At 36.2% G+C, this 26,725-nt stretch overlaps 1 protein-coding gene across 1 annotated transcript in view; it reads left to right on the forward strand.

Annotated features, from left to right (window-relative positions):
* Positions 1 to 26,458, forward strand: part of LOC138703595 (PR domain zinc finger protein 15-like) — a 30,370-nt gene extending 3,912 nt beyond the window's left edge. Inside the window, exons 5-12 of the mRNA XM_069831611.1 lie at positions 1,403 to 1,490; positions 4,338 to 6,001; positions 11,118 to 11,294; positions 14,331 to 14,507; positions 16,846 to 17,014; positions 18,857 to 19,257; positions 20,071 to 20,281; positions 24,232 to 26,458. Of these exons, the coding sequence (XP_069687712.1) occupies positions 1,403 to 1,490; positions 4,338 to 6,001; positions 11,118 to 11,294; positions 14,331 to 14,507; positions 16,846 to 17,014; positions 18,857 to 19,257; positions 20,071 to 20,281; positions 24,232 to 24,599 (3,255 nt within the window). The 3' untranslated portion in view covers positions 24,600 to 26,458. The remainder of the gene's footprint in view (positions 1 to 1,402; positions 1,491 to 4,337; positions 6,002 to 11,117; positions 11,295 to 14,330; positions 14,508 to 16,845; positions 17,015 to 18,856; positions 19,258 to 20,070; positions 20,282 to 24,231) is intronic.
* Positions 26,459 to 26,725: the final 267 nt, after the last annotated feature.

Genomic DNA, 26,725 nt, shown 5'->3' on the forward strand with positions numbered 1-26,725 from the left:
TGAATTCTAAAGTATTTCTTTTAGGTTGTAATTTTGAATAAAATTATTTATTACAAGAAATATTATTCCTTAATAATGTCACATTGATTAAATTTAATAAAAATTATTACATTTGTTATAGATCTTCAACAGAAAAACTTTATAAATGCTACAAATTAACAGAAAAACTTCAGCAAAATTCAATAAAATAAATACAGAAATGAAAAGATCGTAACCAAACATTATCTTGACTGAAAGCAATAAAACTGACTTAAAATAAACATGGTTAAAACTTCCCAACAGAAGTAACTGTTCTGCTTACAATTGTTGTTTAGTCAACTGTCTGAAGATAGGTTGCAATCCCATAAGTGACACCAATAAGGCATCACTCATGAGGTAACTGTAATAGAATACAAATACATGATCTGGAGAAAACAATGATTACTAGAATTTTGAAGATATTGAATGATATTTCTCTCATATTTCTTGGTAAATAACATACTCGTAGTTGTAATTTAGTATGATAATTTTTTATATTTGTGTTAAATTTGAATACAAATTTTCTTAGAAGTTACGGTTATTACAGGTGAATTAGTACACAATTATTTACATTACGTATATTTAAAAGTTTATTAATGTTGCTATCAGAGTTATGTACTGGTTTTCGTAAACAGCAAAATAATACTGTAATAGCGAAAGTACAGTATACAGTATCAATAGCTATTTGATACGAATTTCTGCAAAATTTATGACATGCACATAGTTGTATCATTTATATGTTAGGAATTACTTTTTCGGATTGTAAGAAATGCAATACAGAAACGAAAGTTCATCTTATTGAATGATAATGAATTATTTAAAGGATTCGTAGGTGAAGTCCATTGTTTGTGAAATGTCAAGATAAACACTCCCATGTAAAGCTGATACATCATATTTCTCATTGCAGTAGAGAATCACTTCTTGTGTTCAATGTTTTTTGCCAGATTGTAGCATTTCTCAAGAACACTGATGAATTACTTAAATAACCTTTACACTCACTTCTCTGAAAGTGAGGTATTGTTGAATGTGGTTGATTTTAACTCTGAACTTGGCATTCACGTATATCTTTAAATTGTACTCGTATATCATGTAAATAAACTACAAACAGGAGTATTATTGGTAACATGAAATGGGGTTTTGCAAAGTTTGTCTACCCATTCAGAAGAGAAAAACACTTTTCATTTAGTGCCTGCTTGACTCAGTTGATTGTAACTACAGATGAGTGCTCTTCAAGTTCAGTCTTATTATTTGGAATGTGTCATGTATGCTATAGTGTTCATTTTTATTTAAAATTAGGACTTTATTTTAATATTGCCAACTGAAGAAGTTGAAAAATTCAAGTGATTATTGTCATGGCCTATAGAATTGATATTTTGTTTTGCAGGACATTGCACCTGGGGAAGAGCTGAAAGTGTGGTATGCCAAGGAATATGCTGCCATCATGGGCACTAGGCCTTTGGCAAAACCATCAGGTAATTCTTTGAATTTTCTCTTTCCAAAAGTATGTTAAGTTTATAAGGCTTTCGACTTTTTTTTTTTTTTTTTAAATAGTTTTTTGGCTTTTTGGGCCTCAGACAAGCTCAGTGATTGTTTTTAAAATGAATGAATAAATAAATTTATTGTGTTTTACTTGAAGCAGAAGAAAAATAATAATAATAATAATAATAATAATAAATAAGATAAACAAATGCTATGATTTTTGTCATAACATATAGTGGAATATTGTTGATCTGTAATTATTGTGGTAATTAGTTGTGCTCTTTGTATTCTTCACCTGACATAATTAGGAACATTAAATCCAGACGTTTGAGACGGCCAGGGTATGTAGCAAGTATGGGCGAATCCAGAAATGCATATAGAATGTTAGTTGGGAGGCCGGAGGGAAAAAGACCTTTGGGGAGGCCGAGACGTAGATGGGAAGATAATATTAAAATCGATTTGAGGGAGGTGGGTTATGATGATAGAGACTGGATTGGTCTTGCTCGGGATAGGGACCAATGGGGGGCTTATGTGAGGGCGGCATTGAATCTCCGGGTTCCTTAAAAGCCAGTAAGTAATTAGCTCTGCTCTGAGTTTGTACAAGTTACACAATTACTTACAATGTAACGTAGAAATTTGTTAAATTTATCTCTCTCTTCCTAAATTTTGTTTAATGTATAATATTATTATTCAAGATGCTTTTGGAAATCTCCAAAACTTTGTTAGAAATAAGGTTTACATACAAATAGAAAAAAGAATGGGATTTTACGTCTCCATACCTGTTTCCAGTTGTTTCATTTCGTTTGCTTTGTTAACGTGTGTGTCAAAATGCTGCTGCAGGTTATTACATCTCCCATACTCCAGATTTGTTCTTCGAAGTAATGGTTTTGTTTCTTTTTGTCTTATTCATTATTATTTTTAACATAATAGAGAATTTACCAACCCCTGAGAAAAGTTTATTTCTCTAAAATTCTAAATGGTTTGGGGAGTAGATGTTGTAGGCCTACTCTGTCATCATTACAGAAACTTGTTGGGCTGTTTGAAGAGACTGGTTATTTGTAAATAGAAAAACTACCTGTTAGCCCAGAATCCGTAGAAACAATATAAATGCTACGATGGTTTTACAGATATTCCAGAAAATTATTGGCACAGAAAAATTACGAGGCATAAGCCAGCATTTTTCTAACTTCTGGCTTCTGGAGGCACCAATATTAAATTCCTGCTAAATTCTAGCTATCGGGTGTTCTAAAAGTAAGAGTTTTTCTTTCTTTGTTCTTTTAGTACTCTTGCTTAGGGATTCCATAATTTTCTTCTGAATGCTGTACAGAAATTGGAAGAAAAGCTGTTAATAACTGATTAAAATGGCGATCATGTTTTATTTATTTTTTTCTATTAATCCATTTTCACACAGATGAACCTCATTTTTTTTGTGAATGGAATCATGTTTTATTTTTGTGTATTATTCTAATGAAGTTCCAACAATGTCATCTGATTTTTTAAAAACCCTTTATTACTGTGGTACATAAAAATAATTTAAATATAATTATTGCATCACAAGAATAACTTTGTGTTATTCGCAAAATTTATTCATTAAGCAGTTAGTAAACAGGCCTTATTTCTTTATAATGAATCATGCATGTAACATATATTTTGAAAGGAGGAGGAAGCGGTGGTGGAAAAGCAGCAGAATAAATTTAGTTTTATTTATTTATTTTTTTCATTGTGGATGGATCTTAGAGTGTGTTACTATTTCTTGTCAGTCGCCATATTGTGTTCTACACTCTTCAACCTAGAGGTTATGCTGAATGATTCTAAGGTATCATATTTCGATATCATCGACTCAAGCTTTCCAAGGTGCAGATTAAGAATAGCATATATCTTTGTTTGAGAAAAATTGTTTTCTTTTATTGATATTTTAATGATGCTGTGTTAACTTGGTAGTTATTTAATGTTAGTGGAATTGTGTTATTGATATCATATTGTGGCAGGATGAATCCGAGGATGTACCATAAGATTACCTGACATTTGCCTGACAGGAATAACCCAACCAAGTAATCAGTTCAAGTGGGATTTGAACCCACGACGCCAAATTATGAGTCTCACTCACTATCCCTAGACCACGCTGTTGACCTGAACAGCTATTGTATGTAACTCAAATGAAATAAAAAATTTTGCCTTAGTCCATGGACTATTTTGGAGCCACACTAGATAGCAGTACTGCTTAACTCACTGATATCTAAAAATACGTAGAAAGAATATGAAAATTCCATTTGATTCTTGTAATGTTTCTCTGTTTAGTGAGTAACCAATTAACAATTACAAACATGTTCCAAAAATAACTAGGATGGATTTACCTTCGTCTTCAAGGAAAAGAAAAATATTGTATTCATTAATTGTAAATGCCCCTTCCACTCCTGACTGACACCATTCTTTCTTTAATTTCTTAAGAATATATCTATAAATTATAGCTATAGAATTAAAAAGAATTGAAACAATATGGTATATTGATGATGTTCGGGTAAAGGAGGTTAAGTCATTTTTTGTGCAAATGGAGATTTTTTTCCCCAGGGGAATACACAAGTTAAAGTCTACAGTTGGGTGTGCAAAAAACAAAGGAATACTAGTATTTTATTTATGTAGAAATTTATTTGCAATAAGGGTGCGATGTTTAATTTTCATTTCACTCAAAATCCATTTTTATGGCTTATCTCCCTCTACCCACACACCATCGTTATTACTTTTGCAATAACATGTAAAATTTAATTTAATTGCATGGCTAGTAGTATTGGAGTTCTGGATGATGAGGTTCAGATTAGTTTTATTTGCTTTGTTCTGTATAGATGTGCCTGCTGTGGTGGAAGAAGAGAATCCGCCACCAGGCCGACAATTGCGTCCCAGGACTTGTCCCTCGTGCCAGCAGCAGCGCTCCGCTTGTACCTGCTCTGCAGTCTCCCTGCACAGGCGGCAGGGGGCGCGACTGTCTAGGAGTGCACTGGCTGCAACCAGACGACAGGCAGGTAGAACAGGTCAAGGAGTGGAAGAACCCCGCGAGATAGCACCATCTGCGAGCAGTGGCAGTGCAGTTGCTCCTCCAATTGTTACTGAGCCTTCAACAAGCTCAGCAACACCACCAGAAACCATCCGCCAAGATGTAGAGGCTGCGAGCTCTGAGTCCATGCCAGAGTTTGAAAGTATTGTGGAGCCTGTACCACACCCTGTTACTGGTGATGCATCCACAACTAGTGCAGGCACCAGTATTCCAAATGTGCCTTCAGGAAGTGTGTTGAGTTCTGGTGTACGCAGTGTCGCCTCTCGGAAACAATATAGCACGCAGTCTAGTTCATTGATATTTTTCAGTGAGAGCACTCCGTTGCCAGTTCACATACTTAAACCTCAGCTTAGTGATGATAGTGCCTTAGTTAGTAGTGACAAGAGAGATGCGACCACGTTCAGCAAGAACAGACCCGCTGCAGAGAGCACGGAGACCCCGTCCTCCAGCAGGGGGACTCTCACATCCCTGCGAAGCAGTCTCAGACCCAGCACCTTGCGACTGAGTTTGAGGAGCAAGCTGGAATTGGGCCCGCCGCAGGAAGCAGAAAGCTCTGGAAAGAGGTTGCATGATCGGGAAGAGGAGAAGACAAAAACCAAGAAGGATATTAAAAATGAGGAAAATATTCAACGACAGAGAGAGACGAGTATGAGTGAATCTAGTCAGGAAAAAGGAATGGAAGAGTCTAGTAATAGTAGTAGCAGTGGAGAGTCTATGATGGAAGTGGAATCAGAAAAGAGGATAGCAGGGACTAAGAGAAGTGAGACCTATACTTGCCCTGTTTGCTCGGTGGTGTTCAGCAGCTTCACCAAGTTTAACCAGCACTTGGAATCTCATTCCGGTGCAAGTGGAATGTCTGATCCATTAGGCAGCAATGGTAGTAGGAGAGGAAGCCATGTTTGTCATATCTGCTCTAAAGCATTTGTTAGTCTAGGAAAACTAAGTCAACATATTCAGTCTCACCCCGCCTCCAGTTCAAAGCTCGAGGAATTGGACATTTCTAACATTAGTATTGGCATCAGGGGAGGTGGGGGAAAGAGGAGAAGTGGCCATACATGCCGCGTGTGTTCAAAAGTGTTTGTGAGTCCAGGTCGACTGAGCAATCACATGTATACTGCCCATCCGGGGTTGAGTGCGTCTAGTTCTGCAGTGGGAGAGTCGGCAACGCCGAGCGTCTCGGTTGTTGCAGGTGCGAGTGGAGTGAAGAGGAAGGGCAATCACGTGTGTCCCATCTGCTCGAAGGTGTTTGGCAGTCCGGGCAAGCTAAGTCAGCACATGTATTCTCATACGGGTGAGCGTCCTTTTGCCTGCTCAGAATGTAACAAAGCATTTTCATCAAAGTTCAAACTAGTGCGTCATGCGTTGATACACTCTTCAGACTCTGAACGTCGATATCGCTGCAATTCCTGCGATCGCAGCTTCCATCGCAAGGACCACCTCCAAAACCATGCCAAGGTGAGTTTGTATCAATGTATGGTCGTCTTGTGGTCGAGTAGTTAGCCCTTAGATCCCATATTGAGTGTGAAGAACTGGGATCCAGTTTTGCTCAGTTTACAGCATGTAACGAATTTATTTTCTTCGACCAGAAGACTTTTAGCAAATTTTTCACTGTTTTTTTCTCTTCCATGTCACAAAGGAACTATTCTCATCTAGCATTGTACCGGTATATTGTAAGTTTGACAGTAAGTAATTTCTGCAGTCGAAAGTGTTATTGTTGCTGCTGCTGCTGTTGATGATGATGATAAAAATAGAAACAGCATCAATACCACTGGCATCACTACTGCTACTATCATCACAAAGGCATTTCCACCACCACAACTACCTCCACTACTATCACATTACATCATTGCCCCATCTCTTTCTATATCATCAATCGCCATCTCCATTGCCATTCCCTTCTAGCACTACTATAGTCCCGTCGCTCTAATTTCTGGCAGCCAATCGCATTGCAGGTCGGCTACATTTAAACGTGTGTGTCTTGTGATTCGCTTATGAAGACGTTATTCATTTCTTAAGGCTCGATAAATGCTTAATATAATCGCCTGCCATTTTGGCTCCTTTGTTGGCGTTTGCAGAAAGCACATGAAGACGTTAATTTGCTGTTCAGTTATTTGCTCAATTACAGTGCGTTCGATTTATTATCATAGGAGGTACGACATGACAATGTTTAACGATGTGGCAAGTAGATTCCTCGTATGATAGCTCGGCAACGAAAGAACAAAAATGGCGAACGATACTACCTATCTATACTTTAAAGAGCCTTCACTTCCTAAGACGTAAGCAAAGAGGAGGAGTCCGCCGGGAATAACAGCATCACGACTATAGTACCTCCATTTCCACTGTCACCACTTGCTCAAGTGAAAACCCATTTTTAAAATTGCAGCATTAATTAAATATTAAACTTTAAGTAGGCTAAGTTAAATTTTTTTATGATGACTCTTAAATTATTCATTGATTGCTTATAGCTTCTGTTATTGTCTATGAAGCCCTTCCTGTACCCAGTTTGTCTTCTTACAGTGTAAGATATTCTTTTCTTACAAGAAGAATATAGGCCTAGGCCTTGAGGGGTTACCATATTTGATGATTTTCTTTCAAATGAAATTAATGATGGAAAAAGAAACATAACAGAACTATATTATAAGTTACAGTGTTTGAAGGATGTCGAGTTACTGGCAGAGAAATTTGCAGTTTTTCACCCATTCTTTCATACATCAATACACTTCCCACGTCTGCCTGTGATCTTGGATACCTTAGATGTTAAATACCAGTACCGTACTTTCAACAGAGAGATTCCGAAATTTTGAACCACTTTTTCTTTCTTTATTTTTTAGCCGTATTATTCTTACATCAGAATTTTTGCTGGAATTTATTTGTGGATACCTTTCTCACATGTTTAAAATATTTAACACATTTACTGTTTTTTTTTTCCTTAATGCATGCCTTATTGTAGGAATAACATTTCCCTTTATTAGGTAGTCTGTATTCAGGGTGTCCCAGGAGGAAAAGTCAGTATTTTGGGAGATCGTAGTATGTCATTTGGAATAAAAAAGTGCATATGAATATGTAGTCTATACTGAATAGTTGTCAAGACAGAACTGTTTAAATGTAAATAGTTTAAAAACTTTTTTTTATTTATGTTATTTCTTGTTCAAGTGACAAAGATTTATAATACATTTTTAAAAATTTCACTCCTCATCTCAATGTATTTTTCGACTCATGAGAGAATGTCATATGTTGCTCATCTAAGATCATCATGACATTTCTTGACATTGACATCAGCATCCATTATGTGTGGGAGCAGCTTGTCTCGTGTATTAACTTTCCTTCTGTACACTTCACCCGTTATCCAGTTCCATAATTCAAGGGATTGAAGTCTGGAGATCTTGGTGACTAGGGAATGGTACTGCCACGACCAATCCACTGATTAGGAAATTTGATATTAAAATGAGACCACACACATTGCCAGTAATGAGAAGGGGGCTCCATCATCCTTATATGTAATATGTTGTGTAACCAAATAAATGTCCTCTAGTATTCCTGTCGCAAAAATCGCTCCATATGATAGTCTAAAATAACGAGACACCATAAATGACTGTTGCGTATATTACTGATTCTGTTATGGGTGAGCGTAGCTTCATCAGAGAATAGTATTACTGGAATCAGTTGATGATTCGTATGTAACCAGTGACAAAATCGTAGACACTTGGGATAGTTCTCTCTGTAAAGATTTTGCACACATTGTAGGCAAAGTGAGTACAATCATTCATCATGCAGTTTTTGTCATACACGTGTCCATAAACATTGAGATATGCAGAAGTTCATTACATGTTAATAGTAGGACAATGCTGGACCACAACAATGTTCTCTTCTTCCTCCACATTGTGTTGATGTCTTTGTTTGGATGACACATGAAAGCTGGAAAGCATACCAGTTTCATGCAATGTATTGAAAACTCTAGCACACATTCTACAATCAGGAAGTCTGCATCTAACAAAGCCTCAATGGTCTCTTTTTCAACAGCAGTAATAGATTGACTATTGATCACATTTTTTGCATTTGACAGATATTGGAGAAAAAATGGGAGTATAAGGGTACAGTACATCAGTTATTCATAGATTTCAAAAAGTCATATGACTCAGTTAAGAGAGAAGATTTATATGATATTCTTATTGAATTTGACATTCCCAAGAAACTAGTTTGATTAATTAAAATGTGTCTGAGTGAAACGTACAGTAGAGTCTGTATAGGTCAGTTTCTGTTAGATGCGTTTACAATTCACTGCGGGCTAAAGCAAGGAGATGCACTATCACCTTTATTTTTTAACTTTGTTCTAGAGTATGCCATTAGGAAAGTTCAGGATAACAGAGAGGATTTGGAATTGAACGGGTTATATCATCTCCTTGTTTATGCAGACAACGTGAAAATGTTAGGAGAAAATCCACGAACGATTAGGGAAAACACAGGAATTTTACTTGAAGCAAGTAAAGAGATAGGTTTGGAAGTAGCCTATATCCCAAAAAGAAAAAGTATATGATTATGTCTCGTGACTGGAATATTGTACGAAATGTAAATATAAGAATTGGAAATTTATTCTTTGAAGAGGTAGAAAAATTCAAATATCTTGGAACAACAGTAACAAATATAAATGATACTCGGGAAGAAATTAAACACAGAATAAATATGGGAAATGCTTGTTATTATTCGGTTGAGCAGCTTTTATCATCTAGTCTGTTCTCAAAATATCTGAAAGTTAGAATTTATAAAATATGTTCTCAAAATATCTGAAAGTTAGAATTTATAAAATAGTTATATTACTGTTTGTTGTTTATGGTTGTGAAACTTGGACTCTCACTTCGAGAGAAGAACAAGGGTTAAGAGTGTTTGAGAATAAGGTGCTTAGGAAAATATTTGGGACTAAGAGGGATGAAGTTACAGGAGAATGGAGAAAGTTACACAACACAGAACTGCACTCATTGTATTCTTTACCTAACATAATTAAGAACATTAAATCCAGACGTTTGAGATGGGCAGGGCATGTAGTACATATGGATGAATCCAGAAATGCATATAGAGTGTTAGTTGGGAGTCCGGAGGGAAAAGGACCTTTGGGGAGGTCGAGACGTAGAAGGGAAGATAATATTAAAATGGATTTCAGGGAGGTGGGATTTGATTGTAGAGACTGGATTGATCTTACTCAAGATAGGGACCGATGGCGGGCTTATGTGAGGGTGGCAATGAACCTCCGGGTTCCTTAAAAGCCATAAGTAAGTAAGTAGAATTATATTCAACTTCAAAAATAAAACAAGAAATGTCTCAGGACTCAGGATGCTATTATTGACCTTTCCTCCTGAGACACACTGTATATATTCAACAGCACGTTTTTATCTCATAGGAGAAACGTACAAACGAATATGGCATTTAAACCTCCAACCTTCCTCTATTCATAGAAAGTGATTGCTTTCGAATTTGTTTCATCATAGATATGGGTGAGTCATAATCTGCATATGGTAATGATGACTGTAGATATGTGTAGTCATTGAAAATTTGGTCATTTTTGGATGAACGAATTATGTTGAGAAAATATAATTTGCTGTTAGACATTTTGTTTAAGAAAGAAGTAGTAATTACAGTATGTGTCTGTTTTTTTAAATATACGAGAAACAGACTCATAAATAAATTACAGCAATAGTTCTAAATGTATAATGTAGAACAATAAACCACACTACTCTCGAACTCAGGACCTTTCCTTTTACAGTCTGGTGTTGAATGTCTGAGCTGCTGGAACTCCTTGGTAGAAGTTGAAAGAAAAGTAGGTATACTTCTGGAAAATGTCTGGACAATTTACAGTTGATACCTAAAAAATTGGTGTTTTCTTTCATTGTCAAAATATTTCTTTCAGATGTTTCTGCGCTTTAGAAAGGAATAAGGTGTAATAAATTGTGCCATCATATAATTCCTTTTGAGACTGACCAGGAATGTCTGAGCTGGAGTACTGATGTTTAGTATGAAAAATATTCTTCAGAGCAAGTGAAAGGTTCACCAAACTGATGTACAGACTTAAAAGCTATGCACCTGTTGATTTTTTTCTGCGTCTTCTTATATAGCAAAGAGATGGCAGACCGCAACTTTCACTGCCAATAACATAATCTCGTAGTATTGTATAATTTTGTATGATCTCGGGAGGGAGGGTTTTTTGTGTGTATGTGTGTGCGCTTTTTTTATTTGCCCCCGTCACCTTTTCGCCCTCTGGTTTCACATCCTTCAAAAAAAAAAAAAAAAAAAAGCTAAGGGTTTTTATTGCCTTTAAAAATCCATTCAATCTTTGAACCTTCGGCCTTGATTTAATCTGCAATACTTTAAAGCAAGTATGAGAAGCAGTAGACCACAGAGAATAAGGCACAACAATTGAAATTGTCAGTCAATTAATCCAAGACTAGTTAAGAAGATCTCGTATCTTAAAATTGAGCATATTTGTTATTAGCATCTTCTTCTATTTTTAGATTGTAACAGTCACTGTTATAATTAAGGCAAATACTATCTGTATGACACTGTTTATTTTTGCGTATTTTAGGTTCATAGCGTAGTTCGAGCAAGATGGCGTTGTGATCGCTGTGGCAGAGAATATGGTTCCCCACTTAGTCATCGACGCCACCTAGCCTTGCATGCTGCACAAGATGATGGTGCATTAGACTGTGGTGTTTGTGGTCGGCACTTCAGTACAACCCCTGACATACTTCACCATCTCAAGGTATTCAATATTTCATCCTGTGACTACTTCAGAACAGAGATATGACAGGAACAAAGTAATTGGAAATGTATCTAAAGAATCAGTGTTATAGATTCAAGATGGTGAAGTGCTTTACAAATTCCTGGTAAGTGATATGAAGTAATTTGACTTCCAGCAGAAGGGTTTTTTTTATTTTCTCGTGGAAGCATTGCCGTCATTGTTAAATGTTGTTGTTTTCTAATGCCAGGTGTTTGACAATAAAGTCATTTGACCTCTTGCACTCTAATATTTTTCAAAGATATTATCATGGTCAGCCACTGAAGCACAGATTTTGAGGTGTTCCGAATCCATTTGTTGGTTTGAGTTACACAATGGGCAGTTAGGGGACTGATATATTCCAATTCTATGCAGGTGTTTGGCCAAACAATCATGGCCTGTTGCCAATCTAAATGCAGCGACAGACGATTTTCGTTGTAAATCGGGAATTAACTATGGATTATGATGCAGAGAGTTCCATTTTTTCCCTTGAGATTGTGTTATCAAATTTTGTTTGTTGAAGTCTAAGTATGCAGATTTAATAAATCTTTTCACAGAGTAATATGTAGATTTAGTAACAGGTCTGTAAGTAGCAGTGCTGCCCTTCTTTGCTAGTGCATCCGCATTCTCGTTTCCCAGGATTCCACAATGGGATGGTATCCATTGGAATACAATTCTTTTATTAAGTGATATTAATTGAAAGAGCATTTTAGTTATTTCTGCTGTTTGAGATGAAGGTGTGTGTTAAATGTCCTATTAGGTTCTCAACTAGTCCAAATACCCTACTGAAATACCTTCCTGCTGTGCAAACTGGCAGTGATAGAACGAGGTTTTCACTGCAGGAGAGAAGGAAATACATCAATATTTAGTGAGTTAGGCTGATTTCAATACTGTTATTGTTATTTCTAAATATATTCTTCACAAATTCTTTTTTTGCTCTCCAAATATTTCTTCGATGTTGGTAATGTATAGTTAATTTGTATGTTGTCACAAATCTTGTTTTTAAGCACAAGTTTTTATGCCCTGGTCATATTGAATCTATATCTGGCTGGATTTCTATTCTGCTTTGCGTGGCTGAATATGGTGATATAAATAGTGCATTACTGTGAAATGTAAAAATACCAGTACTATGAAATAGAATATCAGGGACAAAAATAAAATACGGAAATAAATAGAAAATTGTAAGAATAAATAGCCATTTAAATTAAATTTACTAGCATTTTTTAATAGAAAATGCATCTGCATTATTATGGTCAGTACAGTAGAGAATATTATATATGAAAACATAACGTAGTAATGTAGTGTAACTTTAATTGAGGAGCTTATTTTCAAAACGAACTTTGTCCATTCCCATAATTTTATGAGAAATGACGAAAAACATTTTTAAATCTAAAATTTCTTACCAGTTGGGCAAGAGACATTCTGAAACCAAAGATGCTGGGTGCATTTAGAATCAAATGGGAGCATGAGACTCTTCGATTCCAAAGCTGGAACTGATATTTTGTCGCAATTTTGCTGTGGACAAGAGTCAGTTTGATTCCAATAGTCACTTTTAACGCAAGATTTAGTGGTTTAGAGGGCGTTCAGAAGCCATATCATAACAGCTGTATGTAAAGTTATATTTGAAGAATGCATGGACACAGGAAGCTCATTTTTGTTGTCAGGTGGACAGGAGACATTTTGAAAATGAGCTCGTCATTTGGAGTATACTAGGGTTGGATAAAAAGTAATGGCAACAGTTCGATATTTCTGACATGGCTTTATTCACAGGGGTACAACATTTACGTACCTTCTATATAGTCGCCCCTCTTATTTATTACCTTTTGCCAAATGTTTGGAAGGCGTCGTACACATCAGCGCATCCATCTTTGTTGATGTTGATAAGTTCATCTCTGGTATTGTACCGGGTCCCTCGCAGTGGTTCTTTCACTTTGGTGAAAAGATCGTAATCTCACATGGATCATATCGGGTGAGTACGGTGGATGTTCCAGTAGTCCGCGTTTTCCGTCTGCCTTGGAGGTACAGCGTGGTGCAGTATTACCCCATCAATGTCATACGCCACAATGAACATCTCCTTCACAGCACTTTGTGTAGGGCGCACTTTCTTTGGGCAAGGAGAACTGGGATGCTTCCATTCATTTGATTGGCGTTTCAAGTTTGATTCATACGAGCGAGTCCAGGTTTCGTCCATAGCGACGATTCTTCCAAGAAAGTCGTCACCTTCCCTTTGGTACTGGTGCAACAAGGCCTTCCCGGAACGCTTTAACCCATCGTGCAACTTTGTGATATGGCAACGCTGCATCGCCACATGCTTCACGCAGTCCCTGAAAATATTCTTGTACCCTATGACCTCGTGCCATTTCAATTTTGATCCAGGAACGTTGCTCTAGTTTTGTAAGGATGGTCTTAGGGCGCTCGCACTATCCCTATGAAAGTGAACGTTCTACACACTGCAGTAGATTGATGGAGTACTGTCGCCGCTGGCTGCACTAACTCATCTAACAGTCCTTGTTCATGTCCACACAGCTGGCAGCTCTCGAATGCACCATCGTCACGTGACAGCAGTGTTGCCATTACTTTTTAGCCAATCTATGTATATGATGATTTTTCTCACAGAAACTGACAAGAGTATATACTGATAATTTTGAATACAAACGTTGAAACATGAGTTTTCATATATTTGTTTTAATATTGCAAAAAAAAAAAAATAAATAAAATCTCACAAAGGTGATATTATGTATTTTACGTACCCACAATTTAGTTCCTTTATCATGTTATAAATGATATTAATGTTTATAGTTTATTTTCGTGAACTATAATTTAAGAATCATGCAATGAAATGAGATGAAAAAAATCTACCTTCCCACATCTCTGAATTTCCCATGCTTGATCATTATTCACCAAACTCTTTCATATTCTATTAATGCAACTTTATTGTTACAAATTACTGACACATGGAATGTGTACTGCTGAGGTGTTGAGAACTTTATTAACATGTAATATTGTAGTTCGTCTGTTTAGGTTCACGCTGGTTCCAGAACAGTGAAGAGCCCTGCAGACCGCAAGTTTCGTTGCGAGCACTGTGAGCGGCGCTTCTTCACACGTAAAGATGTGAGGAGACACCTTGTGGTGCACACAGGCAAGAGAGATTTTCTCTGTCAGTTCTGCCCCCAGCGTTTTGGACGTAAAGACCATTTGGTAAGATACCAACGAATAACTTCTTTCATTTTCATTTTCCTTAGTATTTCCTGCCTCCTGTTTCTCATCACTCTCACCCTCCCGTACTATCTGCCTGTCTTATCCTTTGGCCCCTTTCTTTCACTCTCTCTTTGTGTTAAGTTCTTTCATTCCTTGTCTCTTTCACTTTGCTCCATATTGCTCTGTCACCTCCACTTTCTGCACATCTTTCATTTTGGATCTGAATGTAACTCTGATTCTTTCTATGTCTGTCTCTATCTTCCACACTTCGTTTTTGTTCTAGTTCCTCGTTTCTTCACTTTTTTATCACTTACTCTTTCTTTCACCCTTTATCTCACTTTTCCTTTGTGTCACTTTCTTTCACTCGGTAACTCTTCCTCTCACTCACTTTTTCTTTTACTGTCACTTGCTCTTCCTTTTACTCTAATGCACTTATTTCACTCCTCCTCTCACTGTCTCTCATTCTTCCTCTCTCACTTTTCCTTTTACTCTTAGTCCCTTTAATTCTATTCCACTATTCCTCTCACTGTCACTCTTTCAATCTCTTTCTCACGTTTCCTTTCACTCTTACTCTCTCTTTTCACTCTGTCCCTTTCACAGTCACACTTCCTTTCACTCTCTCTCTTTCACGCTGTTTCGCTCTTCTTTCACTGTCCTGTTCTGTCTCTGACTTTTTCGTCTTTCGTTGTCTCTCATCCTCTGTTTCTCACTTTGCTTCATTCTTTCTCTTTAGCTTTCCATCCCTATCCATTTCCACTGCTATTTTTCTTTTCCACTTGTTGCCACTCTCTATCTCTCTCTCGCTCTCTCTCTCTCTCTCTCTCTCCTCCTCCTCCTCCTCCTCCTCCTCCCCCTCCTCTTCCTCCTCCTCCAGCCTTTCTGCACTTTGAAGGTCTATGGGAATCTCAGTCCATTTTAGCTGCAACTGATAAAGGGTGTGAAGAACTTTTCTCCAATATTATGTATAGTTATGATATTCTTAACGCTGTAATACTGTAAGGATATAGATGCAGTGACCAGGAAAGTAAATCGTCGTTAATTTTATGAAACCTGCTATGTGACAGTACAGAAACATAATTTTTCAGGAGAAAGAAAAAATTAATTGAACATGAATAGGCCCACATTGAGCCTTGATGATGTCATCATATTCACCAACATTTTCCACCGAATTATCTAGTATTCTTCTGTAGGCCTATTGATGTTTAATTAATTTTTTCTTTCTCATGAAAAAATTATGCTCTATACTGTCACATAGGAAGTTTCATAAAATCAACAACGAAATATTGCTTTATATGTATTGCATGCTGTGGTCTCTCTTGCATTCCTACTGTTTACAATAAAATGATCAAAATTCTGAAGGAAACGAACATGGAGTACAAAAATAGGAAACTTTTAATAAAATTAATTCAATAAGAGCTTGCTCGGTTCATGATTTCATGTAAACATAAACAAAACATGGCGAGTTTTATAATTTGTCTCTCAAAACTTTTTGAAGATTACTTTACATACACAGGCACCCATGGATGCACGCACACCCACACGCACGCACACACACACACTCACTCACTCACTCACTCACTCACTCACTCACTCACTCACAGTCTTCGTGCCTTATTTCTTCCAGTGTCTTCTCAACACATGTACATTCGTACACTCTTGTGGAAGGAGGCCACTTAGGGTCCCACAATGCTTTTATTTAGAAAACTGCATTATTATATCTCCATTAAATTTTTACGAATTTACCCAGCATTTCTTGTCATTAGAAATTGTGTGATTATATCCAGCCAATTGAAGTCTTAGTGGAAAAAGTGATAATATGAGAATGCTTGAAGTAACAAATTGTGTGTGGTATAGTCGTACAAGTGTTGATTTTATGAATCAGTACCACATTCTTTCTGCTGTCGGCATTGCATATTACATCTCATATGTATGTACCTTAAAAGAGGCTGATAGTTACGTGCAACACCAACCTGAGGCTGATTACACATTGTGAGTGAAGACGTGTTGAGGTTCGTGAAATACTTGACGATTTTATGATGTCATCTAGACAACGAAATATTCGTCACTGTTACATTGTTTCATTGTCACCACTGAGAACTTGGTTTAACTTTAATTGTAACTGAAGTGTTAGGAAATACGTTTTTATAATGCAGACTCTATGTTCTTCGTGGTATGTATATATTTTTGTATCATTTCATTATAATATTCAGTTTCTTCTGATATAAAAACTTTTAAGACTTTTTCGGAAATCACATACAGACTTAAATAGAGAGTAAGTTTTGTAATCTGAAATTTCAGGAGAATGAATTATTAAAAATAAATACCTGTTGTTTCGCAGGTAAGACATATAAAGAAAAGCCATCATCAAGGAAGTGTTCCATCAACTTCCAGAGGGGTCAGAGGTGGAAGGAGACATAAAATAACTTTTCCAGCAAAGTCTATCACTTCTGTAGCCAGTGCAGACACTAGAACAGTTGAACAACTGCAGGCGCATGCTGATATTTATGGTATACTCACATTTGTATTCATTTGTTTTATAACTGTCAGATTTTGCCTTTAACTATATGATATTTTTAGAGACAAAAAGTAAAGGAGGACTGGAGAAAGTGTTCACCTTGTTTAATATGATAGTAAAACCTTACCACTAACACCTTTGCAATGTTAACATCAGGTCAAGACAGAGGAGCATTGGTGGACTTTATAAATGATTGGAGATGGATGGCCTACTTAAGTAAGAGAACAGTCTTCCTATGCTCCTCTGTTCAGAAGTGATGTTGATAAGGCAACATGGGATCTGCGTGTCCTAGAGTTGAGATCTGTCTCCTCTGGTCTTGTTCTTATTGTTCTTACACTGAAAAATCCTCCATCTTTTTTTTAGGTAATGTAGTGCTTTTACAGAAGTCATGGTCTTGTAAAACTTTCAGTCTCAGATACTGATCGTCACTGACGAATATATCTTTTCTGGTGCCTATTCAGCCAGATCTTCTAGATGAAACATTAATTTCTCCACATTTTTGGAATATTCTGTAGATAATTTCTCCACATGTTTGGAATATTCTGTGAGTAGTAAATGTATTGACACCGGGTATCCAACAAGCATAGCTCATACTCTCCCTCCCATATTTAACCAAAGAAACTGATCTTGCAGCTTCTTCTGAATTTAAAAACTTGTTACATGACAAAATTTAAAGTGAAAGTTGCAGTTTTACTATACAGTAAAAATAGATATGCCAGTGTTAAAATCACATTGGATATGGCTAGTGTTAAACATGAAATCATTAGTGGGCTGTAAATGTTAATGCTAGAAAAATAACATTCATTATACAAAACAGTCTGGGATATGTATTGGGGAGAGGGGAGGGTAGAACGTCATAAACCAACATTTCACAAGAGAAATTCCCCAAGCTGAAGAATGGAACAATGGAAACATATTTCAATTGAATTGGTAGGGACTGTATTTTTTGGTGAAATAAAATGAGTGATTTCGGTGTTAAACCTGCCACTATTTCAGTGAGTATTTTGTGAAATAAATTCTCATTTTGGTGAGTATTTCGTGAAATGAGTTATCAATTAATATGTATTTTGTTGTGTTTGATATATAAAACTTTTTTCTTACACATATGACTATCATGAAAATATAAACTAAGTATGTTTTCTACATTGTCCACATGAAGATTTGTGCAACAATCATTAAATATTTTGATGTACAGTACATAGAAAAACCCCTCTCACTGTCCACATGTAGGGAACCTCTCTGCCTGCAAACAATTCACACCGAATTGTGTGTTTCTCTACTAGTCTCCCCAAAACTTCTTCACATCAAAATATAGTCTCTGTTGCATAACAGTTTGTAGCAAGGATTGAAGACTACAGAAATCGATCTTTTTTTGATAGTCATAGAGATAGTAAAAATTAGTGCATACGTTAACTATAGATAAAATACAGAAATATTGGTGTTATAAGGTGGTTGACAAATTAACTGAAACAAAAGCCACAGATATGTTTTTTAATAACATTGAATAAAATGTTGATGTATATTTCGTAGTTTTTGTAATAGAATGGCTATATTTCGTGGTTATTGATATATTTCGCACAGTGAATCAAATTTTGCGTTATTTCACGAGTTTGGTTTGCTTAAGTACTGTATTTTAGGCATCTAGAAGGATAGATGTAACAAGGATAGTAATTTTGGAGAATTTCATGCGTATCTCTATTACCAAAATATATGGTCCTCTCGTATTGACTATAATGATATTTAACGTAGTATTGGCGTTTTATTTTAGCTGATCAATGAATATGTGAACGATATCAATGTCATGCTTGTTATACTTTTGTTCTCCATGATATAGGTTCCACATCTGCTTTAGAAAGTAGAATGGAGGACGTCATTCTTCTACCAAGAACATCAGCATCATACATAGAAAGTAAAGTGGAGGAAAGTGAAGAAATATCTCCTGCACCAATCCTTGAAGACACCTCACTCACTAGGAGGACCATAGTGCCTTCTGAAAGTTCTCTGAAAATGTCCAGCATTGAAACCATGCTGCAGTCTACATCACCGAGCTTCACAGCAGAGGGTGCAGGCATGGCAGGGACAGTGGCTGTGATACCAAAATCAGAGGAGGCCTCCCTTCTGCCATCAGTCCCTCAGATGGAACAGCCAACAGGGACTCCAATAGGGCTAGTGCCCTATGGTCATCCACCTCCCCCACCTTATCCATCTGGTGAAATGCAGAGTCAGACTTATAAGGTAATAGAAATTTTTTGCCCAGCTTGCTAGCATTTACGATAAATGCTAATGTCAGCTGACTGATGTTCTTTGCATGTGTCAATTTCCCATAAGAATAAATTAATAAGGTGATACATTAATCTGATTCATTTAAGCTACGGCTTTACTGTAGACGAAATGATACTATAGGTAGTGTTGCCAACTGAAGTTACAGAAAGTTGCCGAACCATAGTTAAATAGTCACTAAATTCCTTATTATCAATGGAGAAAGTTCTATTTTTGTCACTAGAGGGTGCTGAAAAAGTCGCTAAATCCCTATTTAAGCAGAGACAAGTTAAAAGAAATTGTCACCGAAAAACAGTTGAAAGTCACTAAATTGGCAACACCAAGGATAAGTATGGGCCTAAGTTAGAGTTCGTGTGAACATAACTTCAAATACTTCTCTACTTGGAAATTCATTAACTTCTCTAATATGTTTGGTTATTGAATCCTGTATATTCAATAAATGTCTGCTACTTCGTAACATAAAATTACATCTGCATATTCTTTTGTAACTTTCAGTGTGGCATTTTTACCATACAAATAATATTGTATGCCTTCCTAATGTATTATGCTTAATAAGTCAGTTATGCTGAGGGATAACTATTATTGTTGAACAGTTTTGACCTTGTTTGCTGATATTGGGTTTATATTCGTCATTTCACATGCATTAACGAATTACGTCAATGTGGAGATTGCTTTGTTTATCGTTAAATTTTTTCTTCCATGACTGTACAATTTAGACTTTTATAAAAGTATATGTTACATAATCAGTACCGGTACGTTTCCACGCAGGTATTTGAAGAAGAAAATAGAGAAGGCATGATAAAGTTGGAGCCTCCATCCTCATCACGAGTAGGTGACTTAACACACCTGCTCAGTCTAATTCCGTCCACGTCCACATCATCTGTTATGTCAGAGACTCTGTCTGCAGTTGATCAGGATAGTTTGCTGATGGCTGCACAACAAATTCGCACTGATGAAGACATCCACAGGCTGCTAGTAGGTGAGTAAATTCATTAATGTAGAGTTTTAATATTGCTACAAAAACTTATGGAACTGTTTGTAGTAGTGACAGGAAGACCAACCAAATTGTCAGAATAATATCTCTTAGTATAGAACAGTTGAGTCGTACATTTGAAAAATCTGCTATATGCATAACAACAAATTGTTGGAAATCAAGAAAACTCACAAAATCTTACGCAAATCTGGCTTTCAGGTATAGCTCTCTGTGAAGCAGACCCTTCTCACAGTTCTATTGTCAGATCATATCAGATTTAATTTATTTATCAAACATTTTGAATGAGAAATTCAATATCCACAGAAAAATTTTTAGTATTTACTACCTTGCTGTCATTAGGTGGTCTACGTCAAATTAGCAAATCCAAACCTCATCTTAAAATTATGTCAATAGATCTAATTTCAATTTTGTAAGGAAACACTTTATCTCACTTTTCAATTAAAAAAGGCGAATCAGTGCACGTCCTTGCGATAACCACCACACCTCGGTGTGCAAAAACAGTTGAGTGTGTGTTGGATCCCATCTCCTCGCACATAAAAAAAAACGGAAATTCAGTCCAAGCAACTTGATTAAATTTACCACTTTTACAGCAATGTTCAGCATTTCTTGTAAATCAGGAGTCATAGTCATTTTTTTGCGAGCAAGTTTTCTCTGTGTGTAATAATAATGTTGCCAAATTATTTTGGGGTTAATTTCGCGAATACGAGTAACAAGACCACTTTTATGACCTATCAGTGGAGTAGCTCCATCAATGGAGACACGTACACACCAGTCCCATGACAAATTTAATTCTAATCTTATGAAATTATCAAGAATTTTAAAACTATTCTCTCCCTTTGTATGTTTTGGTGATTGTTTACAACCTAGAATTTAATCAGCAATAGTACGTTTTTTAATATCAAAATAGCGAACATAAGTATATAAGTAACTCTTTATCATCAGACTCATCCACTAATTCAATTTGAATCGCAATTCTTTTGCCCATTTAATGTTTCCTGCTATTTGTTCAGCGTCTTATACTAAGTCATGAATTCTATGTCCTATGTCAGATTCAAAATTGTTTTATTACTTCAGCAGAATGTTTGTCTATCAATTTATTTGCTATAATCAAAGTGCCAGGAACAATAAGAGATTAAGCTGTGGTATACAGTGATTTATTTTTTGACACTTATTTCATATTGGAGTGAAAAATGGCAAGTTGTAGCCGATTTAAGTGAACACCATATTTTAACGTTTTGGTGGCTACTTCATTCACACACAACCCCCAGAATGTCTGGAGGACCACACCTGCTGTTGGTCGACGGGTCCATTGGACCTAGCTGGGAGATCTTGTTGATCAATCTACGTATTACTCTGTGAAAAGATTTATTAAATCTACATACTTAGACTTCAGCAAACAAAATTTAACAACACAATCCCAAGGGAAAAAAATGGAACTCTCTGCATCAAAATCCACAGTTAATTCCCGATTTACCACGAAAATCGTCTGTAGCTGCATTTAGATTGGCAACAGGCCATGATTGTTTGGCCAAACACCTGCATAGAATTGGAATATATCAGTCCCCTAACTGTCCATTGTGCAACTCAAACCAAGAAATGGATTCGGAACATCTCAAAATCTGTGCTTCAGTGGCTGGTCATGATAATATCTTTGAAAAATATTGGAGTGCAAGAGGTCAAATGACTTCATTGTCAAATGCCTGGCATTAGAAAACAACAACAACAACATTTTTTGACACTAGCAATGCTAACTCATACGCTGTCTCCACTGCCACCTTTGTTGATTGTGTAAAATTGTGTATTGCTTTCGAACTTTCAACCGGCTTGTTTTTCTACTCGCCATAATTAGTTACCAAGTGTCTGTGAAGTAAGGATGGTTTCATAGAGTTTGGTTGCTAATAATGCAGAGGGGAAGAGGTGGATCATACATATTCGATACAAATTTATATATAATGTATGATTCGTTGTAATATCTATATTTCACATTTTTCGGAATTTTCGACTTGCTCATAGATGGTTCAACACTTTTTACACTCACATCCTGTGGTGGAACAGATGCTGTCGAACTTTTCACAGTCATTGGTTCAACACTATCATCATTTTCATATTTTCCATCGATTTTACATTTTTCTCTTTAATGAATTTATCTGTATTGCAAGGGAAATGAAAATATTTAACCTACTATTGAATAATGAGAAGAACTGAATGATTATAAATCTGCACTTTAGTTCGCAAATATAAGGAGTGAGAAGCAAGACTTTAATTATTATAAGAAATAAAGAAATCAAGCCTCCATACAACAGTCACCACACATTACTGAAAGTTGTTACATTCAGCCAATATATACCTAGGTATCGATTTTGACATATATCATTCGTAATATTATAGGAGCACGATTAGCATAACAAGCAGAGCTGCAAGATTCCATTTTTAGGTAAAATAATAAAATGCAACACACATTCACTTTCTGGCAGAAATGGTTTTCTGCTCTGATTATTTATTTATGAAATGTGTATGCTTATTAAAAATTTTACATACCCTCTAAGAAGTCTTCACTTACCCCTGGTTGAATACCACTAGGTTAGGTTATATTGACAAATTAATAATGTATTGTAGCAAACTTTGGATTATCTGGATTAATTGCTAGACAAATATGGATGGTATGACTTTTGCTTTTATCACAAAGTGAATCTTTTTATATAATGGACATACAGTACTGCATTTGAAAATTTAATTTGTGAGACATTTAACACATTCATTTATCACTTTTAATAATAAGCTTTGGAGTGTGTTGATACTGTCATATGATCATTGGTGGCCAACTCGTGCTCTGTGTGCAAGAACACTCTTCGCTGCACATGAGCAATATATGAGAGCAGATAGTCCCAATGCTTACAATGCTAGCATTGCTCTTTTTTTGCTCAGGAGTGCACTCATTGCTTCGTAAGAGCAGCTGAGTTGGTCACCATTGGTCCAGATTATGTGGGGCAATGGCACTGATACCGTTGCACTTCGTAACATTCGTATTTGTACTCATTAGTGTACATACACCAGAGAGAATGATAAGAATAACACAGATTGTTATGATCAATTACAACAGTGTTCAACCAACCAATAATCATTTTGTCTGATCGTCACACATAAGTCTTATCAAAATGTTTGTCAGATTTTTGTCAGGAAATAATGTGGGAAGAGGTGGCTTGTCACAGACTATTTTTAAACCAAAGTCACTTTAAGGCTCGTGAACTCGAATTCCAAGCTCGATTCACACGTATTAAAATTTTATGACAAAAATTAAGTAAAATTAACTTGAACCAGGTAATTCACACATAGAAAGCCCAGAGTTTGCTGTATGTTTATTCATTTATTTATTTATTTATTTATTTATTTATTTATTTATTTATATGTGTTAGTATTGAAAAGACAACTATTTTATAATTATACCCGAAGTGCTGGTCTTGTTTTGCCGTACACTTATGACACCACTGTCATAGAATCTATGAGGAGGAAATACATGGAATATTTTGGACTTCCCACATTAAAACAAGAATATTAAGTAACATACAAAATGTAAAACCCAAACCTGCAAACCATTAATCACGTGATCTAATATGATATGCATACTACTCCCTTTTGTTTTTAAGATATGATTAAAAGTACTGAAGTTACAGAATTTATTATGAATGTGCGGGATTACATAACTTTGAATAAATGTGGGGCAGGTGACTCACGTCATATACAGCAAACTTGAACTCACGAATTGTCCGTCTTAAGTGACTGTGCAATGTTCTCCATCAGCTAAGAATGACCATCACTACAGCTTTGTTTCATTCCGTGGCTTGTGGTAGTTTCTTGAGATTGGACTGACAAGTCCTAGAACGAATTCAAGACCAAATGCTGTATAGTGAACAAGTTTGATATTGTGATGTGTGCAGGTGGACCAGAACAAACTCAGTTACTTACAAGTGAAGAGCAAAGTTTGTCATCACAATTGCTGCATTTGATGGAAACAGCTGCATCGTCTGTGGTGGGACTGGACCTTCCATCAGAGGTATCGACTTCTGGTGCTAGTAGTGCTACCTCTACGGCACCTCCCGAGCCTGATGTCATGGCATCACTCCTTGCAGCAGGTTCTGGGGAGAGAGAGGTGGGCACCTCTGCAACAACTCCTCTCCCACGCTTCACTCAAGCTTTCCAAAGTCAGCAGCAGCAGCAGCAGCAACAACAGCAGCAGCAGCAGCAGCAGCAACAACAACAACAGCAGCAACAGCCACCATCACAACAGCAACAAGAACAAAGGTAGCAACAATGTTCTGGGTTCGGACTACAGAAATGTGTACTGAATTGTATTACAGAATTGAGGCCCTATTTAAAATGCTTGTTGAATACTTGAAAATGTACTTCGAAATCTATTTTACTATTTTCCGTAAAAATACATTAAAAGTTTTTTATTTCGAATAATTTCATGACAACCTTTGTAGGTCTTCTTCTGTGTTTTACTACTCTCCTCTGGCCTGTAAAAGATCATGAATAAAGACAAAATTACTCTGTGCTTAGTGGTAAGATAATAGAGTCGCATTTGGGAAGTCTCAAATTTAAATCCCTGGGTCAGTCAGTGTGATTAGGGGTTTTTTTAGTGGTTTCCTCGATTGAAAACTAGTTATTTAAAAGACAAATGTCTGATTGGTTTCAACTTCCACTACGAAGATACAGATACGATTTCTCAAGATGTGACAGTGGACATCTGAAATTTTGCAACTAGATGGCAACATATCTGTGGATTGTCAGTAGATGGCAGCAAAATGGAAATTCGGTTTACCATTTCCAGTAGACAGTTGCAGTTAAAGCACTTACAAAAAAAAAATCTATGTGTAAATCCGCCATTACTCTCTTCCCAACTCATGGTAACAGATACATCACAATGAGGAGGTGATAACACAATGCTAACAGCAAGGGCATAAAAGCAACAAATGTTATTTTATGTGAGTGTTTACAGTGAACGAGATTAGTTGCTTCCTGCATTATTGTGTCATTGATTTTTTGTTATTTAATGACGCTGTATCAACTGCTAGGTTATTAGCATCAGTGGAATTGATGATAGCGAGATGGTATATTTGACGAGATGAGGCTGAGGATTCACCATAGCTTGTCTGACATTCACCTCATGGTTGGGAAAAATGGAAAAAAACCTAACCAAGCAATCAGTCCAAGTGAAAATCGAACCCATACTCCAGCAAAGCTCTGGATCAGCAGACAAACGTGCTTCATTGGCTCATTTATCATAACAATGGTTTCAACTGGTTGGATATATTTGCTCAGTTTCTAACAAGCAACGTTGAGTAAACAGAAGAAAGTAGTGAAGAAATAAGAGCTATTTTCTGAAGAAAAAAAAGTATTGTGGTGTACATGAGAATGTGGATGTGTTGGGAGGAATGTAATGTGTTTATCATACTGTTATGTGTTAGGGTTTTTTTTAAATTGGTTTTAATTTTTGTGAGCTTCCATTCTAATTTGCTAAGCAAAAAATCAATTGTTTTCCAGCTCATTCGGAAATATTTTTAAAAATTATCGTTAAATAGATGAGTTCATAAAACTCTATTTATGGTTCGTATGTTATTGAAGTCAGAATTGAATAAGACTTCTAACAATCATTGTCATATCACGACATCTGTTGAATTAGCACGTGAAACATTGAGGTTTAGTTTACTTAATACCTCTCATTTCTCGTGAAAAACAACTGAATAGATTACAGTGGACTATAGTGGATTTATGTTGTCAGCAAACAGCTGGATACATTAAGAAGATTGATTACTTTGTCCCAGACAGATGGCCTTATCATCTTCCCACCATCTGCTTACGAAGTGTGCTGATAGAGCCAGTTGCATAGTCACCTTTCTGGATATTATGTATTTCGATTTTATTGTTATGTAACTGTAAATGGACTTCATGATAAGGAAATTACTAATCTGGCATTTTTGCTTTAGCAACTAGGAAAACCATGAAAAAAAACCTAGTCACATTGGCTGGCTCATGGGTTTGAACCTGGGAGCTTCCAAATGCGAATATAGTGTGTTACCACTTAACTCCCTTGCTCGGTTCTGAATAAGATTGTATTCAATTAATTGAATGAAAAGTTTCAAGTACTTCTATTTTTTTTTTTTTTTTTTTTTTTTTTTGCCCTTGGAAAATAATTCATCCACTATAAAAGTACCTACGAAATCTCATGATTAAAGTCTGTATAAATGTACAAGAAAATTATTACATAAATCCTATGTAGATATTTACAATGAGTACTAAACTTTTTTTTTAAATTTGCTCGCTTGAAAGTTTGCGATCCTTACAATCTACCATCATCCACAGTCCTCCACCACTAAGTAATAAACAATAAAAACAAAATAGCATTTGTTTTTCTTCACTTACACGACGATT

Source organism: Periplaneta americana, chromosome 7 (assembly GCF_040183065.1).
Source record: "Periplaneta americana isolate PAMFEO1 chromosome 7, P.americana_PAMFEO1_priV1, whole genome shotgun sequence".
NCBI lineage: Eukaryota > Metazoa > Arthropoda > Insecta > Blattodea > Blattidae > Periplaneta > Periplaneta americana.